Source organism: Motacilla alba, chromosome 1 (genome assembly GCF_015832195.1).
Source record: "Motacilla alba alba isolate MOTALB_02 chromosome 1, Motacilla_alba_V1.0_pri, whole genome shotgun sequence".
Classification (NCBI taxonomy): domain Eukaryota; kingdom Metazoa; phylum Chordata; class Aves; order Passeriformes; family Motacillidae; genus Motacilla; species Motacilla alba.
Window position 1 is genome coordinate 41,762,113 of NC_052016.1, and position 27,798 is coordinate 41,789,910.

Consider the following 27,798-nt stretch of genomic DNA (forward strand, 5'->3'; position numbering starts at 1 on the left):
CCCCAGGAAACAGGACCGTACTCTTGAGAAGAGAGACCTTTTAAGTGAACCACCGATTTTACAATCAGGGACCTGTTTTCTATTTCTACTTCCAGCTGTGGTGCAAATCTTCTTGCTGTCTCTGGGCAAAGTCTCTGCCTAAAAGTTAGAACTGTAGTCCAAGCCTACCATTTATGCAATTTCTAAGTTTCTGAAAGTTGGTAGAATAAGATGGGCTGCCAGTTACCTCTACTCTTCAGCTTCTTTTTTTTTTTTTTTTTTTAATCTCTTCAGGGAGAGACTCAGGGTGCAATAACTGAGGGAATCAGCAACCTTCAAATTTTAGTATGCTCTTCATGCAGAGTTCATGAAGAACAGACCTCTATAACAACACTTGCAGCCTCTGAAACAGTTTCCTGACTGGACTGCAGTTATTCATCAGCCTGACTTTACCTCTCCCTCGCCTGTCTTGAGATGGGGGACAGAAGGAGTCAATTACAGAATTTGGTAAAGAATAGACCTAAAGGTAGCCTGAAGACAATAGAGAAAAACACATGTTCTTTCAGGCTATTTCTGGTAGGTCTCTCCAATACTAGGGTTAAACCACACTTCTATTGTTGAAAAATTTAGGCACTGGAGCTCTTAAGATATGTTTCACAAAAGTCTATATTAAAAGGTTAAAAGGTTTTGGAAAATATTAAAGTCTTCTTTAAATTCTTTTGCAATGATTATGACTTTAATAGCTCTGTATCTTCCAGAAGACACACAATAATTTTAATCTTTCTCCCTTTTTTTTAGTCTAGAATTAGGCAACTGTAGGAAGAAAACACTCTAATGAAATAAATACAAAGTCTTATATCAACTTGAGCTTTATGAGTCTGCTTGTTGACGAAGACTTTTCCCCCTGTTGTGTATTTTCAAAATATTATTAATTCTACACGCAGACGGGGCTGACTGTTGTAAAGGAGAATTTTTTCTCCCCTTGGCTTGTTACTGCTTTACTTCCATAAGTTCTTCCCTCTATTAACACTGTTCATCCGATTTAAGCTCCATCCAGGTTTCTCAGGGCAAAGTTCCTGGAACAATTGTCTGCATTTTAAGACAGTCTTCAGCGCATTCTTAAGTTAAAACAGAAGTTAAAGCTGACCCTGACTTTGCTAGGCCTCTTTCCAGTTAAGCACCACCCTTCCTTTCCTTCCTCTCAAACAGAGCAGCTCATTTGTCAGAATGTACCACTTATGTCCCAAAACAACCCCCATCGCTGAGAAATCCCTACTGCTTTTGTATCCCATTTCACTCTCATCTCCGGCCATGGAAAAACACAGGAGAGTCCAATGCCATGCTACTGTAAAGCATTTGCAAAGGCTAATGGCACCAGCCTCCAACCCAAGTGTTCGTAGTATAGCTAATTCAATCAAAGCTCTTTCCTTGAGGCTGCAGGAAGCCTGAGCACTCCCACTGCCTATCTGAAGCGCTCTCCCAACTACACCCCAGCCCCATAATTTTTTAGACTCTGCCAACCCCTCATACTTTCCACAGAATGATCTATGAGGTCTATGGACCACTGCTGTTGGGTAAACGCTGGCTCATACTATGCCAGCAGTTCTGTTGATGCAGGAAGTTAAACACTTTCCCCAAGTTCCAGTCTCACCTGTCTCCCTCAGCTGATCTGTGTTCAATTTTGCAGGAATTTCAGTTTCGTCCCTCTGGTACTCAGGCTTCTACATGGCTCTGCCCAACTCTGGTTTTACACTTGGCTTCCTGACCATGTCCTCCTCACCAGACACTCATGGGCACAAGAGAGACCATACTGGCCATTTGGCTTGTGGAAGGAAAACAAGGTCCAAAATCCAGCTCAATTAAACACTAGCTTTGGACAGACCTGTGGTACTACTGCACTTCCCCAGTAGTATAATCAAGGATTTAAAAGAGGAAAAAAGAAAAAGGAAAACAATCATATATTACAGACTAAAATTTGTAAACTGCTTGTCAGTCAGTTGTTCTGGGCTTCATTTTTTTCATGATCCCAAGGACAAAAATCAAAACTAGTTTAGTCATATTACTTCCAACTGAACAGGTAGTTTATCTAACCACAGCATTTACATGCTTCCCAAACTGTAACAAACAGAAAAAAGCAATATCCTGAAAGATGAAAAGTCAGATATACACTTAAGAAGTCAGCAGCAGACAGGACTACTTAATCTACTGATCAGAAAGGCACCATAATACAATGACAGTGTACTTGTATTTACATCGTAACTCAAAACATTCTTCTCAAGTAACATGTTATGTTGAAGGATAAGGGCAGGGAAAGGAAAAGGGAAAAAAAGTATGTAAATTGTTCAGCCTCAATAAATATTATTTACTTTCTTCCTCATTCAGGTGCACACAGTTACTGAGCAATGTCCTGGACCACTTAACACAGACATGAGCATTTTAGCTACCAGCTGACAAGATACACACAAGTGTTTTGAACACAGATTATCACTCCTAATAATTTCTGTCATCTTCTCTATTTCCCCCTTTCATTGTTATTAACTGCACACACATTTTAAACCTATATGAAATATGATTGATTTTAGAATTCATTATTCCTAAGACAAGTAAAAACATTGATGAGGCTATTTGGGAATACTGACAGTAGAGGCAATTAAAATATATTTCCATAAACTAACTTTTAGATAAATGCAGTAACTACACAGAATTCAAACAACAGAACAATGTGACCCACAAAACAAAGCCAGTAATGTTTTTACCTCCCTAGTCATTAACATATATGGTGAGAAGAAAATTCCAATCTGAGATTACTAAAAATTAAATAAATTTCAATCTGCAACTAACTTAAAGAATGAGTTCAAAATATTTTTAACAATTGTTTAACAATTGTTTATATTATATTCTTAAGAGTAGCATTTCCTTTGTGTTGTCCCTGAATAAAAGCTTCATTAGGTTTTCAAAAGGCACAAAATACAACTGTAAGTATAAATATACCATATTTCTAGCAAGTTGACGTACGTTCATGTGTTAACTCTAACAAATAAGTTTCCTAGGCCATAAGTGAAAACTTCTTGTGAGAAATAATTAATATGGACAATTCAGAAAACTTTACAAAAATACTTCTTTTTATTAAAAGCAGCAATTTCAAGCAGAACAATACACAGAATGTAAACATCACTAAGTCCAGCTCCAGCCTGCTGAACCTTCGAGAAAGTCTACACTAAATGCATCTACTGTACTAGCATGTTAACAGACTATATTATAATTTGAAAATATATTTTCTTCTATGAATTAAGAAAAAGTACTTTATCGTAATCTGTCCCAGCGCCAGATACTGGCATCATCACACACAGCTATAAGGATACTGCTATCCCTGCTAAAACTGGTCTGTCGGATGGCAGCAACACATTTAGGGTGAGTAAGAGTTGTACACCTAGAAAGAAAAGAAAATTATTTAGCTGCAATGTTAAATCTTCCTACTACATTATGGAGCACTGTTTCAGTAATCCCTTATTTATGTGACCTAGGAAGAATTGAAGGCAACAGGATTATGGCCTTCCTGGTGTATTTTGTATTCCAAATGAGGTCTTGGGAAAGCAGTTTCCTGTTCATCCACAGTTGTTTCTCATCTGCTCCATTTTTATTGAAGCAAAGATTGAAAGGTAATTGAATCACAGTATTTAGGACTTCATAATCAGTGTTATTTCCCAGGGTTACGAATAAAAAAATCAGAATCATGTGATTAAAAACTGCAGCACTTCCAGGAATTTCATACATTAATGTATTCATATATACATATTTACATGGATTACATATATAAATATATAAAGATATGTATAATATATCATATAGGGTATATAAAAATAAAATGCATAAAGTATTTATAAATACTGAGTATATCCATTCTATATACAACGTTTTTTGGGAGTGGGTTTGTTTGGGGCCTTTTTTTGTGTTCAGGTTTTTTTTGCATTTGTATGTTTACACACATACATACATACCTAGATGTATCTAAGAGACATGCTGTGAAATCGCCTGGTAGCACAGGTGAGGAAGTGGAAAGCCACAGTGTTTTCTCCACATTGTGCTCATAGCTCACCTTTACACTCTCCTTTTTTACTCCAGTCCTGTCACCTATCTTGCCTTTGTCATGTGCTACACCCACCTAGCACATCTTTTCCTAATGGCTTTGCAAAGTTTCCACCCAATAAGCGAAAACTCTCCGAGAAATAAATTGCCTTTTACTATATCTACCCATGATAGCCAGCACAATTCAACTGGGACCTCTTGGCATTAATATAATATAAATCAGTGAGATATAATAAACATTAACCTTCAGGGACTCACAATGTTTATTTCCCTACTAGTTATAATGGAAAGCAAGTAGTGCTGTAAAGAATTTCTCTGTAATCAGGAAAGGAAAAAGAGAAGTACCCCAACTCCTTGTCTTAGCAAAAACAAAATAAAGTACTCACTTGGCTTTATGTGGATCCTCTATTTCTAAATCCCAAACATAAAGTTTGCCAACCTGATTGCCCAGAGCAAGCATCTTAAAAAGAAAGCAGAGGATAAAGATGTTTTAAAATACTCCCTCAAAGAATAAAGTCAGAATTTTATAAAGGCTATAGAGCTGATAATTTGTGTTTGAACATTTAAACAAGAATGACTTAATGAGTTTGTTGGAGGAGTCAGAAAGGCTGTAGAATTTGCCTGAATTTCTTCCATTTTATCAATCTCTGCAGACAGGGGGTGAAGCCATCAGGAAACTTATTTCTGGTGTTAAATTAGTACTTATTTTGTGGAATTTTTTTCCCACAGGCAGAACCCAGAATGAAAAAAACCAGAGTTCCTGCAGGTTCATATAAAGTCTCTTACAGAAAACTGTTCTGTTTCTCAAACATCACATGAACCAAGACCCTTCCTATTCCCATAAACATGTAATCAATGAAAAGCTACACATCTTCAAATACAGCAAAGTCAGACACATACCTTTTGCCAGAAATCCATTGAAAATCTCATGTACCATATGTCACACTGGCTATAATCAAATCTCCCAAGAATGGTCACGTTTGACTCACTGGGCTTGATTTTATCTATATCATCTTCCATCTTGCCAGGCTTCCAGCAAACAATGGCATTTTCACAAGACTGGAGCGAAACAATGAAAAGAAAAATCACCTGTAATTTGGACTGCAGACTCAGTCCAACTAAAAGGAAACATTTCATCTCACATCTTCCCCAATGACACTATGAAAAGCGGAACTGAAAATCTCACCTCTGCCCTTAGATCACAGCACATCACCAACAATAATCACTGTCCATCTGGCAGCCTCATGCCCTCACAGCTTTGCCAGGTAATGGGACTGCAGGAGCCCTCCCTCAACCGCTTCAGATGAAGTCACCCAGATGTGCTCAAACACAATTACATAAGCAGCTTAAACTTACATTGGTTTGAGGATTGTTTACCCAATCCCTTTGACTAATACTCATCAGTGCACTCACCAATTGCTGGCATCAAGGCAGTTGGACTGCCTGCTTTAGTATCTGCAAGCCAATGTTACTAGTGGACACTCTTCATCTCACTCTTTAGCAGGATCCCTAAATAGTATCTAGAGATTCCCTGTCCATATGTTCTGTGCAGATTCTGGTTAGCTAGAAACCCTTCACTTGTAGCAGAATACAGCTGTAGTAAGAATTTTGCTTTTTAAGTATAAGCTGCTTACCCACACATCCTGACAGGTGAGAAAATTCCCAACACACTCCACAAAATCATTTGACACAAGACAGTAATTTAACCTAAGACCCACACACTAATAAAATTTCTAACGTTTACGATCCTCAGGACCAACAAATAAACGTAATGTAGCTGAAAAAGCTGCAGCATTACCTTGGAAAGAATTAGGTCTCCCAGCCACCGTACACAGTCAACATAGTTTCTATGTATGTCTCTTGTAGAAAAGTCAGGAAAGTGAATTTTCTGGGAAACAAAAGGCCTATGGAGAAAATTGCCAAGTGAGGTTCAGAAAAACAAACCCAGAAGCACAAGTGTAATTTTTAATAACCAGTTTTAACATATTTCAATGTTAAAAGAACAAGCCCAACTTTTTAACAGTTTTATAACAAAGTAGATTTTGTATGCAGCTTGTTTTTCTTTTTAATAGTAATAGGAACAATCCTTGTTTTCATCCTCATTCCTAATAAAATAACTAAGTTTCCCAAGTAAAAGACTGTGCAGAGATAGTGCTGAGTAAAACTACTCTTTCAGATGCTGAATACAATGCCTGTCACCAAGTACTTCAAGAACTAATTAAGGCTCAGTCTTCCTGATGCTGCTTCTGAAACATCCAAATTGTTAAATAAAAATGCACACTTAAAAAAAATCATAATTTTTAAAAAAGCACGCTAAAAAGCATCATTTAATATTTGGTAACATTACCAAAAAAAGCCAGAGTATTTTCACAGCTAGTCTCATTGCTGAACATGTTCACTGTGTTTTAGACTCTTCAATTCTCTCAATGGTTTAACTGGAAGTTAAGATCAAAAAGTTGAAGAACTTCATAATGGAGGATTTATCTATCATGTATCTAATTGCTATGTTTACTTGATAATTTACTCATATGTGAGGTCAAACCAGAGAATTATGAAAATTGAAGTTATTACTATGTAAACAGTTTTTTCCCCACCCAAAGTAAAATAATACACAATAATTAACTACTCAAAATTATTTGACACATTTAATTACACAGATTTGATTCTCTTCTAGAAATTTTGAGATGAGATGATATGAAGAAAAGATAGTGACATCTTGAAATGCAAGAAATACCAGCTTTAAGATAATAATTTTAGACATTTTCTAGTCTGGCAAATAAGAAATAATTGACATATTTGAAAATATTTTGGGACTTTGAATCAGAATTCAATAAAATTCCAGTGACACAAACAATAAGACACACAATCTAGTGAGATTCAACATCCACGTCACTACCCAAAGACTCCCAATATGGAAAGGATTTAACCTGGACCATTGAGAGGGGTATTTGTGTGTTGTAAAGACAGACAAGGAGATGAAGACTACATACCTGTTGGTTTTGTTTGGGTTGTACTCGTAAGACTCTTTGATAGCATTAATCATTCTCTTGGAATTAATTCTCCAGAGTTTTAGAGAGTGATCCATCCCACAGGACATGATTTTTTCACCAAGAAGATCGTAATCCTATGTATATAAAATAATTTTGAGCACTCCCACCCTATGCTGCATTATATCAACTCAGATTTTATTCCATCATTTCCATCAAAACAGCATTTTATGCATAGAGCATGCAATAAAACTCAATATTTCAAATAGAAAAATACTAAGAATGTAATTCAGCTCACTGCAAAGCAGCACAGCATCTTAATAATTATATTTAGTCTCTCTCAAGAAAGAGAGACATATTCAACAGCACTGACAGACAGTGAATCTACAGCTAGTTCTCCCCCTTCACTAAGTTCCCTAGGAGCAACTTTGGCAGAATTCCAGGGCTACAATATGGGTGAGTAATACACTGTCAGGTTTCCTACAGGTGCACCCCTCACCTTTCACAACAGGTCAAACAAAAGGAATGGAAAGAGTTCTTAAGAACAGCATATTAAAAGTTAACTATTCTAGTTGATGTTTGCTGGGTACCAGTGTCTGTTCACAGCCACTGAAAAACAATTTAACTCAAACAACTTCTTTCCTTCACTACCATGTCTCTCCAGGTTTATTTGCTTATGCTGCTTTGACTTGATGAGAACTCAAGAACTTCAAAAGTGGGACCATCATGAAATGTTTTTACTCTTTCTAGCCCCACTGAGTCCTATTTTGCTCACTTCTAGGCTGCACCCCCAGTAAACCAGCTACTGAAACACACAGATCCTGTCTGTAAGAGGTGGCCACATCAATCAAACCACATGACATTTAAAGTTGTCTATCCTCTTAAAAAAGTATTTATGCACTTCCAGGTGGTTATTTTTAAGTAGCTACAATACCTAAACAGTGCACAAAAGAATAAAATGTTGCTTACTACCCTTTGTAAATCTAAATCACTGCCCCATGGTCTTCCACTTACTGCACTTAACACCTCATCCCTGTGCCCTTCTACTCCTCCAAATATTGCAACCAGCGTGTCTGTCTGGATGTTCCACAGTCTCAATGCATGATCTATAAAGAACAAATAAAATTACATGCTGCTTTTTATATGTACATTTGAATAATATATTTCAGCTTAATCACTTTGAGTAACAGGTGTTTAGGTGAACATCAAAAAAGCACTTAATTCTTCTTTTTTTTTTTTTTTGATAGAAACGAAAGAACTGCATTAACTGAAATTGCAATTATAACTAACTTACCATTAAAAGTAACTCTGTAATTGAAAAAGTGTGCCCACCCCCTCCCCTAGAGATAGTTTCCAGCAAAAACATGCTTGGATCTTTAGAACATCCAAAAAGCAAAGGAAAGTCTGATCTCAGACAAATATGTTTTTAGTCAGTCATAAGAACAATTTTATGTATCAAAAATTGCTAGAATTCCTTTCTGCCATTCTAACATCAACATCCAGGAAAAGTTGTGATTATCCATTCTTTAACCTTTACAACATTATTCTTTGTGAACCACAGTCAGTAAGGAAGGGGAAAAGTGTTTACATAAACAATATGTATTCCAAAGTCAATTAGACTAATCCACTTATTTGAAGAAAGTTTTAACAATTTCTAATGAAAAACCTCTAGTGTATCTCCTGTTTGGAAATGGGAACCTCTTGTGTATTTCCCTTTTGGATTCCACAAGTACATTACATTGAATTACAGCAACACCCAAAATCCCAGAAGGGAAACAGGCGGCCATGCAGTCCCAAATATTTCCCTCTTTTTTAATAATCTCTCAGCCAAGCAGTTCTAACAGCCCAAATACTCTCCTGCCTCGTGTCTTCTCAGCAATAGCACCTGGTCCAGAGATTGCACATTAAACTTGTAGTACTATGGCTGATGTCAAAACATTATTACTAACAGAACCTAAAAAAATATACAGAAACTGGATGTTTCAGACACACAGCACCAACTTGACCATTGCAAGCATCAGAGAGCTTCCCAACTCCTGTTCTCATGTAGCTTCTTCAGTAAGTTCAAATATATGAAAGCCAAAAGTCCCCTTAAGTGAATGTTTCCAACTCAAAAATTCCTTAAGGCTAACTCCTTGTGGCAGATCATTCCCTTACTTAACAGAACAGTCAAGATCAGGAAGTTGTGACTGTTAGAACTTTCTGGACAAGCTCATAAGACAGTACACCAAAAACTTCCTTTACAACAATGCTTTTTATACAGAGTCCAGTAAAGTTCCCAAGCAACAGACAATCCAAGTTTTTCCTGTGAACAGGATGGTGAATGCTGTCTGCAACGTTAAGAGGTCCCCACTAGATGGCAACGTGATTCAACTACTGAAAAAATTTCAATTCAACATTCAGAAAGTAAAGAGCAAACCCAAGGCTGAGGATTTTTCTTTCCTAAAAAGCAGCACTATTCACAATCCCTTTGCACCATAGCTGGAGTTATAGTTGTAGGCCATGGATTTAGTGAGTATAAAATATATAGCCATGTAAAAGCATGATTTGCTCTCAACTTTCAAAGTGAACTTGTTCAGTGCCATTCATTAAAAAAAAAAAATCATTAAGGTTTTTGGCCATATTCAAGACCAAACTCCAATCCAAAGTATCCTCATTTATACAGAAAACAACAGAGGTTTTTCCTCACCTTTGCTTACAGATAAAAGAAGATTTGGATCTCTTGGATGGAATTTCAGTTCATTGATTGCATTTCCATGGCCCACGTAGTGCTGGGATAGAATTCAGAGACGAAGTTACCATTTCCCCTCACATTTACATGTACTTTGAAGAAAAAAGTGTCATACCTTACTAAAACACAAGCTGTATCCTAAAGTTCTGAACACTCACCTTTATGCACTGCATTGTAATGGGATTAATTATCCTAATAATACCCCTGGATCCTGCCACAGCCAGAAGAGGATGGCTTGTATTGCTATCATATGTCCATGCACAGGTATAGAAATTTTCATCTGCCTACAATGTTTCATGTTAAGGATCACAGAACAAACAGGAGATTTTTTTCTCTTTTTTTTTTTTTCTTTAAACAACATTTTATTTTAAACAAACCTGTTGATATTTTATCTAAGTGTCCAGGAGTCTCTGCTGGACCAAATAAGAAAAAAACACACATTCAGTTATACACTTGCAAATATCACCTTTTCTGCAAATGTTGATTTCCTCACTTCTATTCCATAACATAAAAGGAACACCTTCTCTTTCATGGCATCACCTTTGATTGGGAATAATGAATCATGGCCAAGTTCACAAGTTAATGACTTGTGTATTGCAAATGATCAACACAAATTATTAATGCTTCAGAGCATGAAACAATTCTTAGGCTTTAAACCCAGTTCCAATTCACAGGGAAACTGAGACCACTGTAAAGCAGGGAAACATTATACAAATATTAGTGTTGGGAAGATTAAACTGATGGAGAATAAGTTTTCAAATATTTTAATACAGTCTGGTCCCCGAGTCTGCGTTTTTAACATTTTTTCAATACGAGGGATTCTAGGATGTGGGAAAGAGGCAAGACTTGGACCTAACATAAAGAATGCACCACATGAGCGAAGTATTAAATCACAGACAAAACATTTTCATGTTTTTCCTCCAAAATCTTTTGATTTTTCATAAAGAAAAAGCAAACACGTGGGTATTTAACTTAAAAGGATACATCAGCATCCACGTAAGACTGCAACAGACGGATTTCTCCTTGGGAATGACATTCATATAAAGTAACCTGGGGAAAAAAACCAAAAATAAGTAAGTGGGAGAGACTGCTACTTAGATGTGAAATTTCAAAAGGAAATTACATGCACCCATCTATTGACTGCCTGATGGGGAGAGGGAGAGTGTCTCTATGGTTTAGATTTCATCCATCATTCATTTGTTTACCAGGTGGAAATGGTTTGATAAAAGAATGCCCACAGCAGTTTCAGTAAGGCAACATTCCAGGACTTGTCAGCTGTCCTTCCCAGATATTGAAGTCTATTATTTGAATTGCCTTAATAAGATAAACCCTTGCTGGAATTAATTACTGCAGTTATCTCTAATGTGACTTGGTCATGTAATGAGTCATTGATACCTTGCTTAAACTTAGTGTTTCTGGTGACTTGCCAGGCAGAGCAAACCTAGAAATGAAACACTTCTTATTTATCCACAACACTTGCATAAAACACACTTCTCAGGGGTTATTTTCAAGACTGAAATGACATCGAACATTGTTCAGAGGAAGTCTATAAATTCCCTCCACACAGGCCATGAATTTAGCTACTGAGCTGGCTGGCATAAGCCAGCCACTGCTGCAGACAGTTCTCATCCTGTATATATGAGTACATGATTTTTAGATAACAATATTTATGAAGAGTAATTTTATTGAGAAGATACATTTCTGCACTTCTCTTCCTTATCCCATGTGCATATTACTGTAGGGCCTTTTTCTTTATTACATAGCTTAATTACCAAATAGCTAACACGACTTCGTAGAACAATCCAAAGGATGCAGCTCTCCCAGATAACAGATGCTACATATCTTAGAAATACATCTGTTTATATTAAGTATTGCATGTCCATACCAAACCCAGGTAAAGGGATTGCTTGAAAAAAGGAATGCATGCAGAACCACACAGAAGGGTGTATGATGAAAAACAGATTACTCACTCTGTTACTGCCTACAGTGGCAAAAACAAGAGGATCACCTTCTTTACTGTGCCAATTAAACTGGACTCCAAACAGAGGCTGGCCATGGTCCTCCTATACGTGTAAAGTAAGTTTAGAGATAAAAAACTCAACAAAACCCACAGGCATATCATTGCTGTGAAATTCAACAGTTTCATTGACAAGATTTCCTCAAACTAATGGGTTCACAGCCAGTATAATTTTTGACAACGAACAGTTAACAATCATAGTTTTGTAACACCACATTTTAACTTGGCCATCTAAAAGGGAGATTAAAGGAATATTCTGACAAACACACCCCTCCCTTTTCTTTCTCCACCAACCTTTTAAAAAGTAAATGGGAAGAACTGTTGTCTCAGTTATGCCTAGAAGCTGGCAGAACTCCCAAGTTGTATTTGCGGCTCTGGTATTTATTTTGGTTTACAATTTTCAGTAAGGCAACCTCTGCATGTAAGGTGACATCTTTTCCCATTTTCTATCATAATTACCTATACACAAGTATTTGCAACTTCACAGGGAAGAATCACCAGGAGAGAGAAGAATTATATTGGTATAAGGATGGAAAAGAGCCACATTTAACTATTACATTACAGTTAGGTCTTGTAACTTTGTCACAGACACAAGGAACTCTCTCCAGTGTGTCACAATACTGCTACAAAGTTCATGTCTACAAAATGTTTTCAGATCGCCTTTACAAATAGTTACCAGAGAAATGCCAAGTATTATTTTTATACAACTTACATCAGCTTGAGAGAAAAAAAAAGGAGGTATGTTTATGAATTGTGATGAATATGGTGGTGCTTGTTAATAATTGATAACAGTATTTTGGCCTGTCCTGACAGGATGTTTTCAGCAAGAATAATGTTCATTAAAGTGCCTCCCCACAGGGGACTGTCTGGGACAGTGCAGGCAGGAAGGAAGTGTCTCATGATGGCTGTTCAGCAGCCTTCAAATGGCAGCACTTCAGAGACAACATGAGAAGTACCAGCCTTGGCAACTCTGGCCTATCCAAAACCAAAGAATAAATTCGAGGAGGGGGTGTAAGTAGGGAGTCTAACACTCCTTAGAAAAAGAAAAGTAAAGGAAGTCTGGAAAAATTTTAAATAGCATTATTTACTGAGAAAGGCAGTATCTGTTATTAACAGAAATAACTAGATGAGCTAGAAAGAGAAAGCAGAAAATCTTTCAGAGATTAAGGCCCTCCTGCAATTCTTAAGAGAAGTAACAACTTTGAAAGCTCAGTACAGATTAAAAAGAATTGTTTAAAGCTTAACTCAAAGTACCCATCACAACACAAAAGCACAAACTAATGGCTTCTTGAGATGAGGGATATGGGATATTAAGAAAGGGAAAAGTAGCAGGGCTCTTAGTAACCCCAGGACAGAAGGAAAAAGCAGGTATTCAGTATCTGTAAAGTATTACAGTTGAACTAGAAATGAAGAATGAGCCATAAGCCATAATATCGCATATACATGGCCATGATTTTTTGTGTGCAATACATTTATTAATTTTACTTTTTAGCAATAAATTTATTAATTTTACTTGGTAGCTTTAAATTTTGAGTGTACTTAAGTCTTGTTTGAAGAGAATAGCTGAGAGATCAAATTGAAAATGCTTAATAAAGTTTTTCTACTAATAATAACTTGGTTTCAAATTTCTGCTTGAAGGAGTTCCTGCTGCTGAATAGTGAGTGCTTCTGTCATATCACATGAAGATAATACAGGTAAAATACATGGGTTTTCACTGCTTTATTACAGAGATATATTAACAGGTTTTGCATTTGTTTTCTGGAACAACCTTGTTCTCTGTTATATGCCCTGTTTCTGATAAATTTAGCAAAACATGGAAAGTGAAAAGCAGTATGTTTTTCGCCCTCAAGATAGGATATTTTTCCAGCATATGTTGCAATAAGTTTCTGATTTTCTAGGTAGGACCCAGACTAAGGTGATAAGTAGAGATATTTAACAGAGTGCTAGACTGTTTCCATATTTTTATATTTGAGTACATACCTAAAGTATTTTGCAAGCTTTTTCAAAGAAAACCTACTTCCCTGGAAAAAATTACTCTGCAAGACAGATGTCTTTAGTCTACTTACTTCACCCACACTACATTTCTCACACCAAGTGCTACAATCTCCAGGAGCCTGACTGTACATATTGCAGTTTTGCTGGTGTTTGATGGATGAAGCAGCCATGCAGAGGCTCTTGCAGGAAGATACCAGGGTATCTGCAGAAGCTCTGCTCCCATTTAAACTCCCAACATCCCCAGTGGTCAGAGACAGCACACAGCTATTTCAAAAATACTTGTCTGCTCTAATTTTTGTCCCAAGTGCTAAACAATGAAGGAGGTTTTCCAAAACATTGTATTCTAGGTGCCGTACAAGATGGCTATGCTCAGATGCCAAGTATGTGACACAAATCTGACACTGGTTTGTACAGACAGAAGTGACCCAGATACCCGTCCAAAAGTAAAATTGTGAAATGCCATCTTGTCCCTGCTATGAATAAAGGGCACAAAACCCAAAGTACCCAGGTTCTTCACGCACTAGAGGAAGAAGGCAGAGAAGAAAACAGACCTATTGCTACAAAAGCAAATAAATAAACAATCAATGGTGAGCTCCAGCCTTACTCACTCAATGTCAACTTGGGGTCAATCAAAAAGTAAGATCAGGTTTTAGACAGAAAGCAGTGAAGTCATTATGATGGCAAAAATAATCACCTGCATGATTGCCTTTTAATCCATGTCACCCACACTGCCAGTGGGGAACCAACAACCCACACGTGCACTTCCCAGTTCCCAGAAGGGGAAGTCAGCCATTGTGGGCAGTGGGTTTAGTGACATTTAGTTTCCATTACACACCAACAAGCTAGAATTCTGCGTGGCATTGGATGCTGGTTCCCAGGTCAGGGGACAGCAAGGAGAAAATGAGGCAACACCTGGCTGCTTCCAACTTAAGCACACACCCTAAGCAGATGTAAAGGGTAGGAAATATAATTACATTGCTTTAAAGGGAGCACAACAAAGCAAAATATACACAGTTTTCTGCTGAAAGATTTATCAGCAAAATATATATGGATATATGAGGATGTGCAACTCTGCTAGCTGTGTTAGCTGTATACGCTCATTTATAAACCCTATTTCCATTCAGTCCATAGAAAGCAAAGACTTCTCAGTACATTTTACAAGTAACTTACTACTCCATAAAGAAAAAAGGCAGTTCTTTATTTCCTGACATTTTCAAAGTTGTATTTTTGTTTTCCTGATGCTTAAATTTCACCCAAAATAACTCCCAAAGTAGTGTTTAAAACACATATTTAGCAAGCACTGAGTTTTTCAGGCTGAGTCATAATCATTTAACACTCAAAGCAGACAGTAATAGCCATATTTCTTTCCCCAAGGAAAAAAACTAAAAAACAAAATAAGAGGGGAAAACCAAAAGTACGGAAGTGGAATAACATGTAATTTATACATCCCTAAAAATAAAAAATAATAATTTCTATGATCTTTAAATCATGTTGACCCTTCATTACCTTCAACACTTGCATCTTACAGCACAGTTCAAAAACATATAAACTAGGGGATATATAACATGATACTCAAAGACTCAGAAGTGTCTTTCTAAACCCACATACAACAGTCAATCATTATAGTTTTCTCCAGAGTCTCTGCAAAATTAGTATGGAAGAACTGGAAAAGGAAGAGACGCTTCCTCAGCCATGAAGTAAAAAAACAAATTTGGCTGCTACCTTGGTTTTCATCTTAACATGCACATCTCTTATTATTACCATGAATTTCAGACCAAAGAGAAATGGGGGAAAAAAGCTAATAAAAACACCCCACTTAATTGAAATGCTACATTTACTCCCTCACAGCTTGATTCCACTTGCACAGAAATCTGTTCCCAGCCCCGATCCAAATCCAAGGAAGTCAGGGATTGCTTAGTTTCATAGCTTGGTCTTTTGGATCACCCTGCAGTGGGGTCTGGATTGATGTTGAGGTGAGGGAGTGTTTTGTTTTCCCAGAAGACACTTGGAAAACACTAACCCTTTTTGTCTGCAGACAGAAAACAAGCATGAGTAACAAAGCTCAAAACTTGTTAAAAGTTTGGGAGTCCAAAGGCCGGTGTCTGTGTTTGAAGTATGACTTGAAGCTGCAAATAGCACCATCCGCGGGGGCGATTCACGCGAATCACAGGAACTGCTGCCTACCTTGGTGAAATGAAACAACTTCCCTTCCTCCTACACCCTCAAAGGCATGGAGGCAATTTTATACTTCAAGAACACAATAAGATCAATTTCTTTCCCAGACACCTTTGTCATTGTAACTTCATATCGCAATTTCTCCAGTGGCAAAGCTCATTTAGAAGGTTTCCAGGCTCCAAACCTGGAAACCTCCCACTCAGGTACCCCAGTGTTTCACTAAGGCAGCCTGAAGACAAAGTTCAGAAATGGAGCCACATGAGCACAGCTCCACAGTTAAGTGTGGGGGAATGAAAAAATACTCTTAGAGCAATTCTGCAGAAAATATCCACTGCTGAGCTACACAGATCCTCACAGAGTTTGCCATAACTCCCATCCTGCCCCATAAATATCCCACAGGAGGCTGAGGAATGAGAAAAAGAAGAACATCCTGACAGAGTAAAATAGTCATGAATGAGAAAACTCGTTCAGTCCACCACAGTCTGTCACCAGTGCAGAAGAAAAGAGCACTATGCTAAACCAGCAGAACAGGGAGTAAAGACCATGAATCCACCTCTCTTAAAACTATCAGGTGTTACACGGGAAGATACATACTGCCTGAATCAGGTACTAACACATGATCCCAACACTCACAATAAATTAACCAAATTGCACTACACAGTAGTTATGATATCGCCAGAGGGTAGAAAATACCTGATCTGGTTAAGTGTGAGGAAAAAGCTTCTCTAAGACTGTTGGGTGGATTTGTTCTGGTTTTTTTTTCAGCACATAGAGAAATCTGAGCAGGTTCTGTGCTTTGCATGGAATTGTCACAGGTTTTGTTTTAGTTCAATTTGTTTATCCAACTTCTTATATTTCTCTAGCATCTACAGCTTCAATGAAATACATAATCATAGCATCACACAAAACTTTGCAAACTCTACAGAAACAAAGTTAACTGCAGCACTATCAACTGTTCCCTATTTCTCAGTATCCTATTTCTTCAAAACTTTGGCTATTCCAAGCAAGAAAGACAACTGCTTCAAATCAGCAGGAAACATAATTGCTTAAAGATATTTAAAAGTATCTAGCTTGACACTGTCTCACAGCCAATATTAACACTGCTGCCAACAAGTGATACCCAGCATTCCCTGAAGCTCACACATACCTACCTTTAGGCTATTTACACATTTGAAGGAATATTTGCACTTCTTTGACTTCCATTTTCCTTTCCCCCAGCTTTTTCTTCCTGGTGCATTAGGAGTGTTTGTTGGCGTATCAGGGCGCTCGGTGTTAGTACCGCTTTCAATACTAACAGCATCATCCTGAAAACATTCAAAATTATATAGAATGTCACAGAGAGATCATAACTGCTGTATAAATTCAACTAATCTTGTAGGAATTGGCCTTTTCACTTTTTCTTGTCATGCATAAGAACCGATCTCCCAGGACTTGGTGTTATTTAGATTCATGTATGTAAATCTAATGCCACCATAATAGCATTCCTCTCTAGAAACAGAACATGAATCACATGAGGACTAATCCAAGAGGGAGAGATATGAACTGTGATCTAGTGACGTTTCTTCAGAATACTGGTAGCTGCTCTCAAGAAAATGTCTAGAGATAAAGCAGCTGCTTCCCCTAGAAAACATCTTTGTTCCAGACGAAATGAGTACTTCTGAAGTACTGAATAAGAGTTGTTTGTGTTAAAACATGAGCCTTGATCTTACCAAGAACCAAGTCATTCTGAGGCTTCTGTACACCCTGAGCAGCACCACTCACAGCACAGTTCTGCAGCGGGTCAGCACCGACACCAGAAGACAAAGTCCCTCTGCTCCCTCCTGCTCTTTCCCACAGATACTTACTTGTTTCCAGGAAAAGCTAAATTCTGATCAGATAACTAATCCAACTGGCCCTCCAACCATTAGCATAAGATAAGAATGGGGAAAATTGAAAAAAAAAAAAAGGGGATACACAAAACCCCCCATCCAGCCGCTGAGAGATTTCAAATCAGCTTTGGAGAATCAGCAGAAGATACAATTTCCTGTGTGGTCTGACTGCAGGGCACTGTTTAAAAGGACATTTCCCTGCACCATCCATCACAGAGCACTTGACCTTCACCTGCATTGTACTGCCAGCCCTGTGCTTCCGTATAAGTACGTTCAGCTTGTTAAAAATCAACTTTTCCCATTTTTACTGACAAGACAGTCCATTCACTTTTCATCAGACCGTTGGGGAGAAAACAATTCATCCCAGGTAAATTCTAGAGCTGAATGAACTAAGGGAGACAGAGGCACACAACAATCTGTCACTGTAGGAGATTCACAAAGCTGCATTAGGAACTGCACTAGGAATATAGAATGAGGTCAACTATAAACATTATTACAATGATTCCCACCAAACATCTATTCTTTGTCCCAGTTTCATGTCTGTATTATCAGAAGCCTGAAGAGGTCTTTGTTTGCCCAACAACTCCAAAAAACAGGACATTCAGAGGACAAAAAGGAGGAAAGATACCACACAAGCCCAGAACTGTACTACCCAGATCTGGAGTCATTCCTTTCACATTGGACCCCTAAAAGAGCAAACCATCCACTAATATTCATAACTAAGTTTAACAATTTTCAAGTTTTCCTGTTTCTTCTCCTTTACCCTAAAAAAAATTCAGAGTTTGCCAAATTCTCATCTCCCAAGCACATTTGCCAGAATTTTAATACTTGACAAGACTGAAGTTTCCTCTGGACTGGACAGACACTGCCAACATGAGAACACTGCACAGCTGGTGTGGTGCAACTATACTGCACCACAGTTGCCACCACAAGTACCTGCAACTACCACATAACCAACAAACCTGCACACAGGACACCTGCAGAGCAAAACACACCCTTTCTCCAAATCAAAATCAACACTATTATGTCAACTTTTAAACAGAATCCCCCATCTTGCAGCAGAGTCCAGTAGCAAACTCTTGAAAAATGAATCCCTTCACCACTGAGGCAATCCACACAGAATCAGAGAATTGCATAATCAGAGTGGTTTGTGTTGGAAGGGACCTCTATCATCTAATCCAACCCAATGCCACAGGCAGGGGTACCTTTCACTAGACCAAGCTGTGTAGAGCCAAATCCAGCCTGGCCTTAAACATCTCCAGGGATGGTTCAACCTATTCCATGCTCAGTGATAGCCTACAACTGACAACAAATTAAGCCTGAACGTCTGTCACCAAATACACTGGGATCCACAAATGCTGCTGAGCTATGAAAAAAAAAACAAAGAGCAGCAGTGTGGAACATCTCAAACCTGCCTGTCAAATCACAAGCACCACTTCCAAAAGTTGTGGAGGATGTGGTCCAGATCCCTTACTTGCTGGATAAGTGCAGAAAAAAACTTCCACACACTACAAAACACACACATAGTAACTACACAACCCCTCTCCACACCAGCAACTACATAAAGTAACTGCTCAATACCTTAGGTTAAGTTTACCTTTCAGGTATAAAGTTATTCTACACCAACCACATTCCCTTTGCTCTGAGCACTGGCATTTCACCTAACTTAGAGATTATAGACTTTATCCCTGTTGCCTTCTGCTGACAGTAGTTTACGAGCACCATCTCCTACTTCTCATTCACCAAAAGGCTGCACACATAAACTTGTGCTGCATGCTACTGTACAACGTGACAGTGAAGGCACACAATGCAGAACTGCAAGAAAGATGGAAAATGCTGCTGGCTTGCAGGGAAAATTAAAAAAAAAAAAAAGTCTGACGGTTTGAAGCAGAGTTCGAGACAGAGCCCGCTCGCAGTTTGGGCCTCAAATCCACCTTCACCCACGTGGAGGCAAAGCGGGAGTCTCTCCCCCAGACCCTCCCCGGTCTCTCCCACCGAGGCCTCCCTCCGGCGACCCCGAGGGACTCCCACCGAGCCGAGACGGCTGGGCTGAGACCCTCTTCTCCCTCTCCCCTCTCATCCCCCCTCCCGTCCGGGATACACCCGAGGGGGTCGCGGTGGGCGCTGTCCCCTCACGGCGGGGCCCGCCGGGCCCGGGGGGGCGGCCCCTCCTCCCCTCTGCGCTCCCGCCCGCCCCCGGCGCGAGGCCCCGTGCCCGCCGCGCGCGCGCGCGCTCCCGCCACACCGGCCCCCCGCCCGTGCCGCCTCCCCCTCGCCCGGCCTCACGTTCTCGTCGCCGGACAGGTCCCCGGGGTTACTGTTCTCGTCGCTACTCAGCTTCTGCTTCTTCGCCGGCATCTCTCCCGCCGGTGCCGCCGCCGCCGGGGCTTCTCCCCGCTCAGACATCTTCCCCGCCCCCCACCCACCGCCACGCAGCCGCAAAGCGCGGACGGGGAGGTCGGAACGGCTGTGCCGTAAAGCGGCCGCGCCGGCCGGGCCGGAGCCGCCGGAGCAGCGCCTTTCCCGCCGCTGGAAAAGCGCTCTGCCCCCCGCCCCGGGGGCTCAGCGGCCGGCGGGCACCCCGCTCGTCTTGGGGGGCTCAGCCGGGACTGGGCCCGCGTGGTCACAGCGTGGTAGCGCTTGCCCGGCGCTGCCTGTAGCCCGAGCACGCGTGTGATGGAGAAACAAACAGCCGCCCTCGCCGCGGGTGTCACCGACCTCTCTGTCCATCTTTCCTTGTGCCCAGAGGGTTTGCTGGGGGGATTTTTTTGTGTTCTCTTACTCCACAAAAGTCCTTCAGTCTGCAAATAGTGTTTCCGGATAAGAAAGACAGGCTCTTCTCTGCTTCCTACTTCTGTACTCTCCGGCAAGCTCCTTCTGCAGCTATAAATTAAATAACTGCACTTGCAGGTTTTTGTTTGTTCATTTATTTATTCGCAAACCACAAGTCCCAGAGTCATAATAGTTATGAACAGTAAAAAAAAAAAAAAAAAAAAAAAAAAAAAAAAAAAAAAAAAAAAGAAAGAAAGAAAAAAAACCCCGAACTTCTAACAAAGGGGAAAAGTAATCTGCCCACAGGCACAGCATCTTATCTGCTATTCTTGTAGAGGCAGAAACAAGTCTTTTCTCCCTGAGGGAGACATTCCAGTCTCAAAAAAGCTTTGAGGGCAGTAACAGAAGTAAGCCGTGCCTTGTATATAAAATTTAATCTTGCATGAACTCCAGAGATAAAGAGGAAGAGATATACTTCAAATGATGTGTGTACTATAGTGCTTTTAGCAATAAACAGTCTCAGTTCTGCAGGACTGTAGGCTCCAATGAAGCATTATACAACACATAGCAAAAGGTGGTAATTTACAGGTAAAAGCCCTGCATAGGTCTGTGCTGTAAGATTGAGGTTTTGTTAGAAGTGTTTGTGGGAAAATATACAGGCTTCTTTCTAAAATACAGCAGGATTTTTTTAGACTGGTGTCGAGTAATGAAGACTAAAGCACGACTGTGCTGCAGATTTGTTGAAAGAAGGGCAGGCACAGAGTTTTCAGCAGAGAGAATTTTTCACTTCTCCCTGTGGGTGCCTTTGAGCTGCTGGGGAGAAGACAGCTCCCCTTTGTCCTGCAGCTGTCAGCTGACACGCTCCATACGGCCAGCTGAGCTGCACGTTCAACTCCACCACGTTTCACCAGCTCACGAGGCAAGCAGAAACCTCAGCTAGCCTGTGCTTCATGGCCAGCATGCAGAGAGGTTCCTCACCCACTCCCAGAGTCAATCAGTTCATCTCCCTTACAAACGGCTGTGTCCTGGCAGGTCTGTGCCTTCTCCTATCTTCTAGATGGTGGGGAAAAGGTGATAGCTTCCATCCCAAGGTGATAGCTCTGCTTCCCTCTGGAGACAATTTTTAGTCTAAACCACTTGCATTTCTTTTGCTTTCTTGAAAGACATGAAAGGCTGGTGTACCAGGGGAGCCCAGTTTCCAAATGTCATAGTACATTTCATCTAGCTTCTATTTAAAGAGTTAGTTGTGTGGTTAAACACAAGCTTGAAAGTTCAGGGAATTTGCTCCATTTTGTTCTCTGCTGAGATTCTCTTTGGAAAGCCTCCATGCTTTTCTCTGCCTTAGTTTCTCAACAGTGCTATGTGAGAAGCACTTCTTAGATTCCAGAGGGGTAATATGAAAAAATATATGATAGTTCATTATTTGTTTAATTAGTATAATACTGCTACATAAATACCATACACATATTAACTAAGAAGTAATAGGGCCTTTGATATAGTATATAGAGGAAAAAAGGAGAACAATAAATGATTTTTTTTTTAATCTGCAGTCAGTTTTAAGTAGTGGTTTAATGGTACTTGAAAACCACATGATGGGTACTATATATGGAAAGACTCTGCCAGATATGAGTTCTCATAGGATTGCAATAATAAATGTCAAAAAAACTCTGGAATGCATCGAAGACATGGGGTCTTAATAGATAGTCTGGTTTTGGATTGTTGGGTTTTTAATACATACCACAATACTTCTGGATCATTCAGTGTCGGAACCCAGGATTCTCCTCTGGGTGTCCTGGATGGCCAGAGCCTCTGGCAGGGGGCTCTGAGACCCTGGCATGCAGCCAAAGACACATGTGGGGTTTTGATCTTAGCTCATGGAGCAAGTTACTAACTCTGTATGAAGAATTACAAGCCACACACAAAAGTTTAGATAGTATAGTAGAAGTAGTCACGAAGTAAAGGGTAGGATTTCTGAGTGCTGTACAGGGGGGTTTTAAGTCTTGTACGCAGGGGTCCAAGTTTTGTACATGGGGGTCAGGAGATCTAAGATGGAGGGACTTGGGTGTGTCCTGTCCTCTTTCTTTCTCCTTCCTAGCCTCCATGTCTTTGGTGATGTTGGCACTCACAGATTGATTTAGAGTAGAAAGTCACCATTCAATATAGATAGTAGGTATTGGAGAGAAAGCATAAACATGTAGTACGTAATATATGATATAAAAGATAGCACCAGCCCCCTGGAAGGGCAGAGAGAGTGCCTTTGTCTGAGCTGCTGAACGGGCCACAGCAGCTCAGGGAGAAGAATCTTGTAGATAACCAACAATAAACAACCTTGAGAACAGACAACAGAAGACTACTGAGTCTTTCTTCGAAGGCACGGGTTGGAGGAGGGACTTTTCCATCTTTTGGGGTCATCCCAATCCGGGGGTGAAACCCCACAATTCAGGGACATTGAAATACTTTTTCATATATATGGGTTGAAAGTAAATCAGACTCATGCTTTTCATTCATTCTCTACCAGGCAAGGTTCTTCATCGAATCATGGGATCCTGGAGGTTGAAAGGAACCTCCAAAGCTTATCATCTCTATCCCCTGCTCAAAGTAGGACCAGTTAAAGCCAGTTCCTCAAGGCCTCCTTGAGTCCAGTTACAAATTCTTTCAACACAAGATATTTTGCAGCCACTGTGGTCTTCTGTGTTCATTGTTTAATTACCCTCATGGTAATAATTTTTTTTAAGTTGTAATTAGCCAGAAATTCACATCCTTCAATTTGTGTCCTTTGCGTTTTCCATGTCCTTTGTGACTGTGTCTGCCCCCTGCTCCATGGAGCAGCAGATCCATATGTTCCTCAGCCTTCCTTTTGCTGCCACTGTACCTACAGAAGCCTTTCCTGGTAACCTTCCCCTCTCTGTCTGGTTTCATCTCCCAGATGAGCTTTGGCTTTCCTAACACTAGCCCTGCGCACTGGAGCAATGTCTCTGTACTCTCCTTGGGCAATCCATCTGTGCTTCCACTTTCCATACACTTCCTTTTTGTGTTGGAGATCAGCTGGGAATCCCTTATACATCCGTGCTGGTCTCCTGCCTCGCTTGCCTGGTTTTCTGTACATTGGAATGGACTGCTCTTTGATTTCTTAGATGAGCTTCTCCTTGAAGATCAACCAGCTGTCCTGAGCCCCATACCTATGGGATCTTCCCAAGTAGTCCAAAATCTACTTTCCTGAAGTCCAGGGTTGTGATTCTACTACTTGTCTTGCTCATTTCTCTGAAGATTTTTGGCTCTACAGTCTTGTGTTTGCTGCAGCCACATCTTTGACCAGCTCGCTTTTGTTTGTGGCAGGTCCAGCAAGACATGTCCCCTGGCATCTTTCTTCCTTGATATGCTTCAGGTACTCCACATACCTTCTGCCTTCTTCTAGTGGTGATTTTGGCAACCAGCAGCTCCAGGTGGCTGAGAACTTTTGTCTCCGAGAGTAGGTAGTAGACAATATATAAGAAAGAATGTAAGAGACAGTGGTGTTCTAAAGAGGCTTAGAATTAGCTCAGGGTTTCTAACTGTGTGCAGGGTAGCCCTTAATTTTGCCATCTTAAAGATGAAGGGGCTGTGCTGTGCTGGGAATGGAGGATATATGGGATAGTGAGCTAGTGGGCAGACATCAAGGAGTAGAGGCCTGGATAACAAGCTTCTTGGTCCCACTGACACAGGGAGCATGGAGAGGTATTTTGCCCAGGTAATACCTATTTTCTTCAAGCCTCTCCTGTTATTCAGTGAAGCATCTGAGTCTGGCTTTTTAGAGCTCCTGCATTAACAGAGGGGCCCTGGCCTTTGTGCTGACCTGATACTATGCTACCTTAGGTAGCATAGTATTTTACCTCTGTGCAGAGATAGCCCCACAGCTAAATTACCTGATACCAGGATCTGCTTTATAAAAAGTGTTTCTTATTATTGTTACTAACTGGTTTTTATGTGTCTATAGATCAGAACTACTGAATTATCTGGATAAAAGTAATTTTTAAAATTGTATTAGCTCAACGGAAAAACACAGCTGTGGCAACTGAGGTGGATTCTGTTCTGCTCCGTGTATTGTCAATAGCCCTGTCAGTCCATCCCCAATTACAGAGGCTATTTTGCTGGTATTTTTATTAAGAGTCTGAAAACATGGCTGGATTTTCAGAACACCAGTTGAGTTTTTAAGTCTGACTGCTAACATAGTTTTTGCCGTATGAAAACAGCAACATTAGAAACCAAGTGGAAAAGCGTCTGCACGAAAAACCGTAGCATCCCTTTTGTGTAATGGGAGTGCAACAGCCAGAAAAGGCTGCAGTCTTTTCCTCCCTCTCCCTTTTGAAAGATTAATGGGTCAAACCTTCGGCTGACTCATACTCTGAAAGCAAGGAACAGCTCACACATTTAAATCTTGCTGCAGAAGTTCAAGATGATATGGATAAAACTTATATACATTATCCATCTGCTAGAGCTAACAACCTGCATAAAAATGGAAGATGTATCTGAATCAGACGACAAGACAGCTGAGTTGATCTGACAACTCAGTGATATTGAAGGAAGGATATCTCACCCACCCCCCTTTCCAAACCTTCTTCATGTTCCTAATTCTGGTTTTCCACCACTGCTCTTCCATGGGCTTTGCTTTTCAAAACACTCTCAATGAGCAAGTTCAGCTCACTAACCCAGAAGTAAATTGATCAAGCACGAAGTAACTTGATCCTTTGTCTTCAGTTAATGGGCAAAACCAGACAAATGCAAATTCTCTGATGACCACCAGAAAGGAAGCAGCAGCCAGGAGTGAAAGATGACAGAGAAACAAGAACTCATCCCAATGGTAGTGGTGAGCTGCAGCTCAGCAATGTCTTGAAATCTGCCTGTGTGCCACTTTGGTTCATGGTTTATCTTCAATGTTGAAAGGGTTTGACCCAAGGTGTAGGATTCTCTATGCTGCTCTAACAGCTCTGCTGCCATGATGACAGAGGAGAAACATGCAGTTTTGTGTCAGTAAAGTATCATCTGAGTCTGTGGCTTCACGATCAGCAATAGCGTGGCTCAGCCCGTCCCATCCCACCCCATCTGCCTAATTTCTCTTGCTTCCACCTGCCCTTCTATTCTCTGCCAAGGAGTGATTTACATAGCTGTGTAAGGAATCACACAAGTCAAGTAAACTGGCAGAAGAAAACAAGGAGCACATTTCTATTTTGTTGTATTAGATCAGTTCCCTTGTTTGTTCACAAAGTAGTACACAAACAGCTCTGCTGTCACAGTGCAGGGAATGGCGCAAGAACAATTGGTGGGAAGAGAGGGAGGTGGCAGGAAAAAAAGCCAGAATTACTTAAGCCAGTATTGTCACCAAATAAATCCTCATGGACCCACAGCTCATGTGAACAGAGCCTTTAGCCTAGTTTAAAGTGACCTTTCTTCCAGAATAGCCTGGTCTGTATTTGAAGGAGCTCCCACTGAACCAGACAGGCACATCACAGTACATGAAGCACATTTGCAAAGGGACTTTGGAGCCCAGTTTATAGAAGAAATAGGGGGACCTACAGTCCCACACACTGGCTCAGAGACAAAGTACAATAAAGATTCTCTGATGAAACCTCTGCCATCAACAGGAATGCAGCTGCTGGTGTAGTCTGAAACAGCAGCAGTTAAAAATGTCCTAAATGCTAAGGGCTGCTGTCCATGCTATTGGCCATCCCAGAACTAGTCCATAGAAGTATGAATATTAAAGCACTAAATCACCATAACACCAAAGAACCTGAAAGGCCAGGATAAGAAACTAACATTTAGCTAAACTGTATTTCACTTGCCATCTGTACAGTGAGCAGAAGTATGTGCAGCTACCTCCCTAGGATTTTCTCCCCATCTTCCCAAAAACACTACAAGGATGATCCCCACAAAGATTTGCTCTCAACTTTGGAAAGATACAACACATCAAGAGCATCCAGGAAGCCTCATGCTTCCATTACCACTTGGAGCCCCTTTGGCAGGCAGTTCTTGGCTTGGGTGTTCCCTTAATACCAGGGAATAGTCTTAGAGAAGCCACCCTACTACACAACCAGTCCGTAGGGAAGATAGTACAGACTCAGGTCTTGTGCCACTTTGTCTGTTCTGTGACAGCATCACTCACCAAAGGAGCAGCTAATGCAAAAATATTTGAATAAATGAATAAAATTTTCAAAAATGCAGCTTTTGCCTTTGCCTGTAACTTTTGCCTTTTTTCCCATGCCACACCCTAGTTTTTCTATGTACTTCACCATGGCAATGCACTTTCCCTTAAATAATTTTCTATTGAAATAGCCATGCACAAGGTTTAGCCCAAGTGTTTTCCACTGAAATGCACACAGTCATGACGACTGTGTTAACATCATCTTCAGAAACTACTCACAATGCTAAAACTTCAGTGCAATGATCTGCTGCAGCAAAATGTGATGATTTAAAAATGCCTTAGAGACAGTTATGCATTGTAATTCTGGCTTTCTTTAGCTGCATGCTGCAGGAGTTATTTGCTGGGGAAAATGGTCCAACACCTATGGTTAATCTGTATTTAAATGAATGCTTTATTCTGTCAGCTCATATTTCAGTTTCATTTTCCAGTAGTTGTACTGGAAAAACTCCAGAGTAACTGTGAAACCTCATAACAGGGTGCAGGCAGATTTGCCAGCAGTGCTTAAGAGGGCAACAGTCCACACCAGCAGCTGCTGGAACAACTCCCATGTCCTATCACCTCATCACTTTTGTCTTGTGCCTTCTTCCCAAGAACTCTGCTCCCCAGGATCTGCCTGTCTCTGTGGTGACAGGCAGCTTTCAGTGTCAGAACCATTCCTCTGGTCATGCCAGTTCATGTAAACTTGTTGTCTCTCTACAAGTCCTGGGTATTAATATTTATTCCTTCCCACTTAGAGTATGTTTTCACTCTATTCCAGTGCAATGCAGCTGCCATTCCACTGTCTCTTTCTGTCCTGCCTCAGCCATGTGTTCCCTCCCCTCCATTGCACAGGATGGCAAACTCATCAGCTAAACCCATTTGTTTAAACTGCATGGAGCTGCACTCTTCCCTGCACTATGCAGCAGACTGGTATAGGAGGTGCTGTTGCTAGAGCAAGGGGGCTGTCAGGGGATTCCTGCCTTACAAGCCTTTCCTTTGATGCACCCAGGTGTGGCAACAACTTCACATGCACA

The 27,798-nt window shown here is 40.4% G+C and overlaps 1 protein-coding gene across 3 annotated transcripts; it reads right to left on the bottom strand.

Annotated features, from left to right (window-relative positions):
* Positions 1-3,080: 3,080 nt before the first annotated feature.
* On the bottom strand, positions 3,081-20,271 carry EED (embryonic ectoderm development). 3 transcript variants are annotated; one of them, XM_038148304.1, is made up of 12 exons: positions 20,125-20,271; positions 17,122-17,274; positions 11,754-11,846; positions 10,768-10,833; positions 9,942-10,067; positions 9,742-9,823; positions 8,025-8,158; positions 7,056-7,189; positions 5,864-5,969; positions 4,966-5,124; positions 4,452-4,525; positions 3,081-3,409 (listed from the first exon to the last, which is right to left on the bottom strand). In XM_038148304.1, exons 1-12 carry the CDS (start codon positions 20,242-20,244, stop codon positions 3,283-3,285), a joined length of 1,374 nt encoding a protein of 457 aa, XP_038004232.1. In that variant the 5' UTR covers positions 20,245-20,271; the 3' UTR covers positions 3,081-3,282. The 3 variants fall into 3 exon arrangements, with proteins under 3 accessions (XP_038004232.1, XP_038004242.1, XP_038004252.1); XM_038148314.1 differs by having other exon boundaries at positions 8,067-8,158; positions 20,125-20,264; XM_038148324.1 differs by lacking the exons at positions 3,081-3,409; positions 4,452-4,525 and adding an exon at positions 4,541-4,889 and having other exon boundaries at positions 4,922-5,124.
* Between the last annotated feature and the right edge of the window lie 7,527 nt (positions 20,272-27,798).

Coding starts and splice junctions, on each gene's coding strand:
- EED (XM_038148304.1), bottom strand. CDS start 20,244: ATGTCTGAGCGGGGAGAAGCCCCGGCGGCGGCGGCACCGGCGGGAGAG. Junction 11,847..17,121: donor AATGTGTAAATAGCCTAAAG/GTAGGTATGTGT, acceptor TTACACGTATAG/GAGGACCATGGCCAGCCTCT. Junction 4,526..4,965: donor CAATGGATTTCTGGCAAAAG/GTATGTGTCTGA, acceptor TTTCTTTTTAAG/ATGCTTGCTCTGGGCAATCA.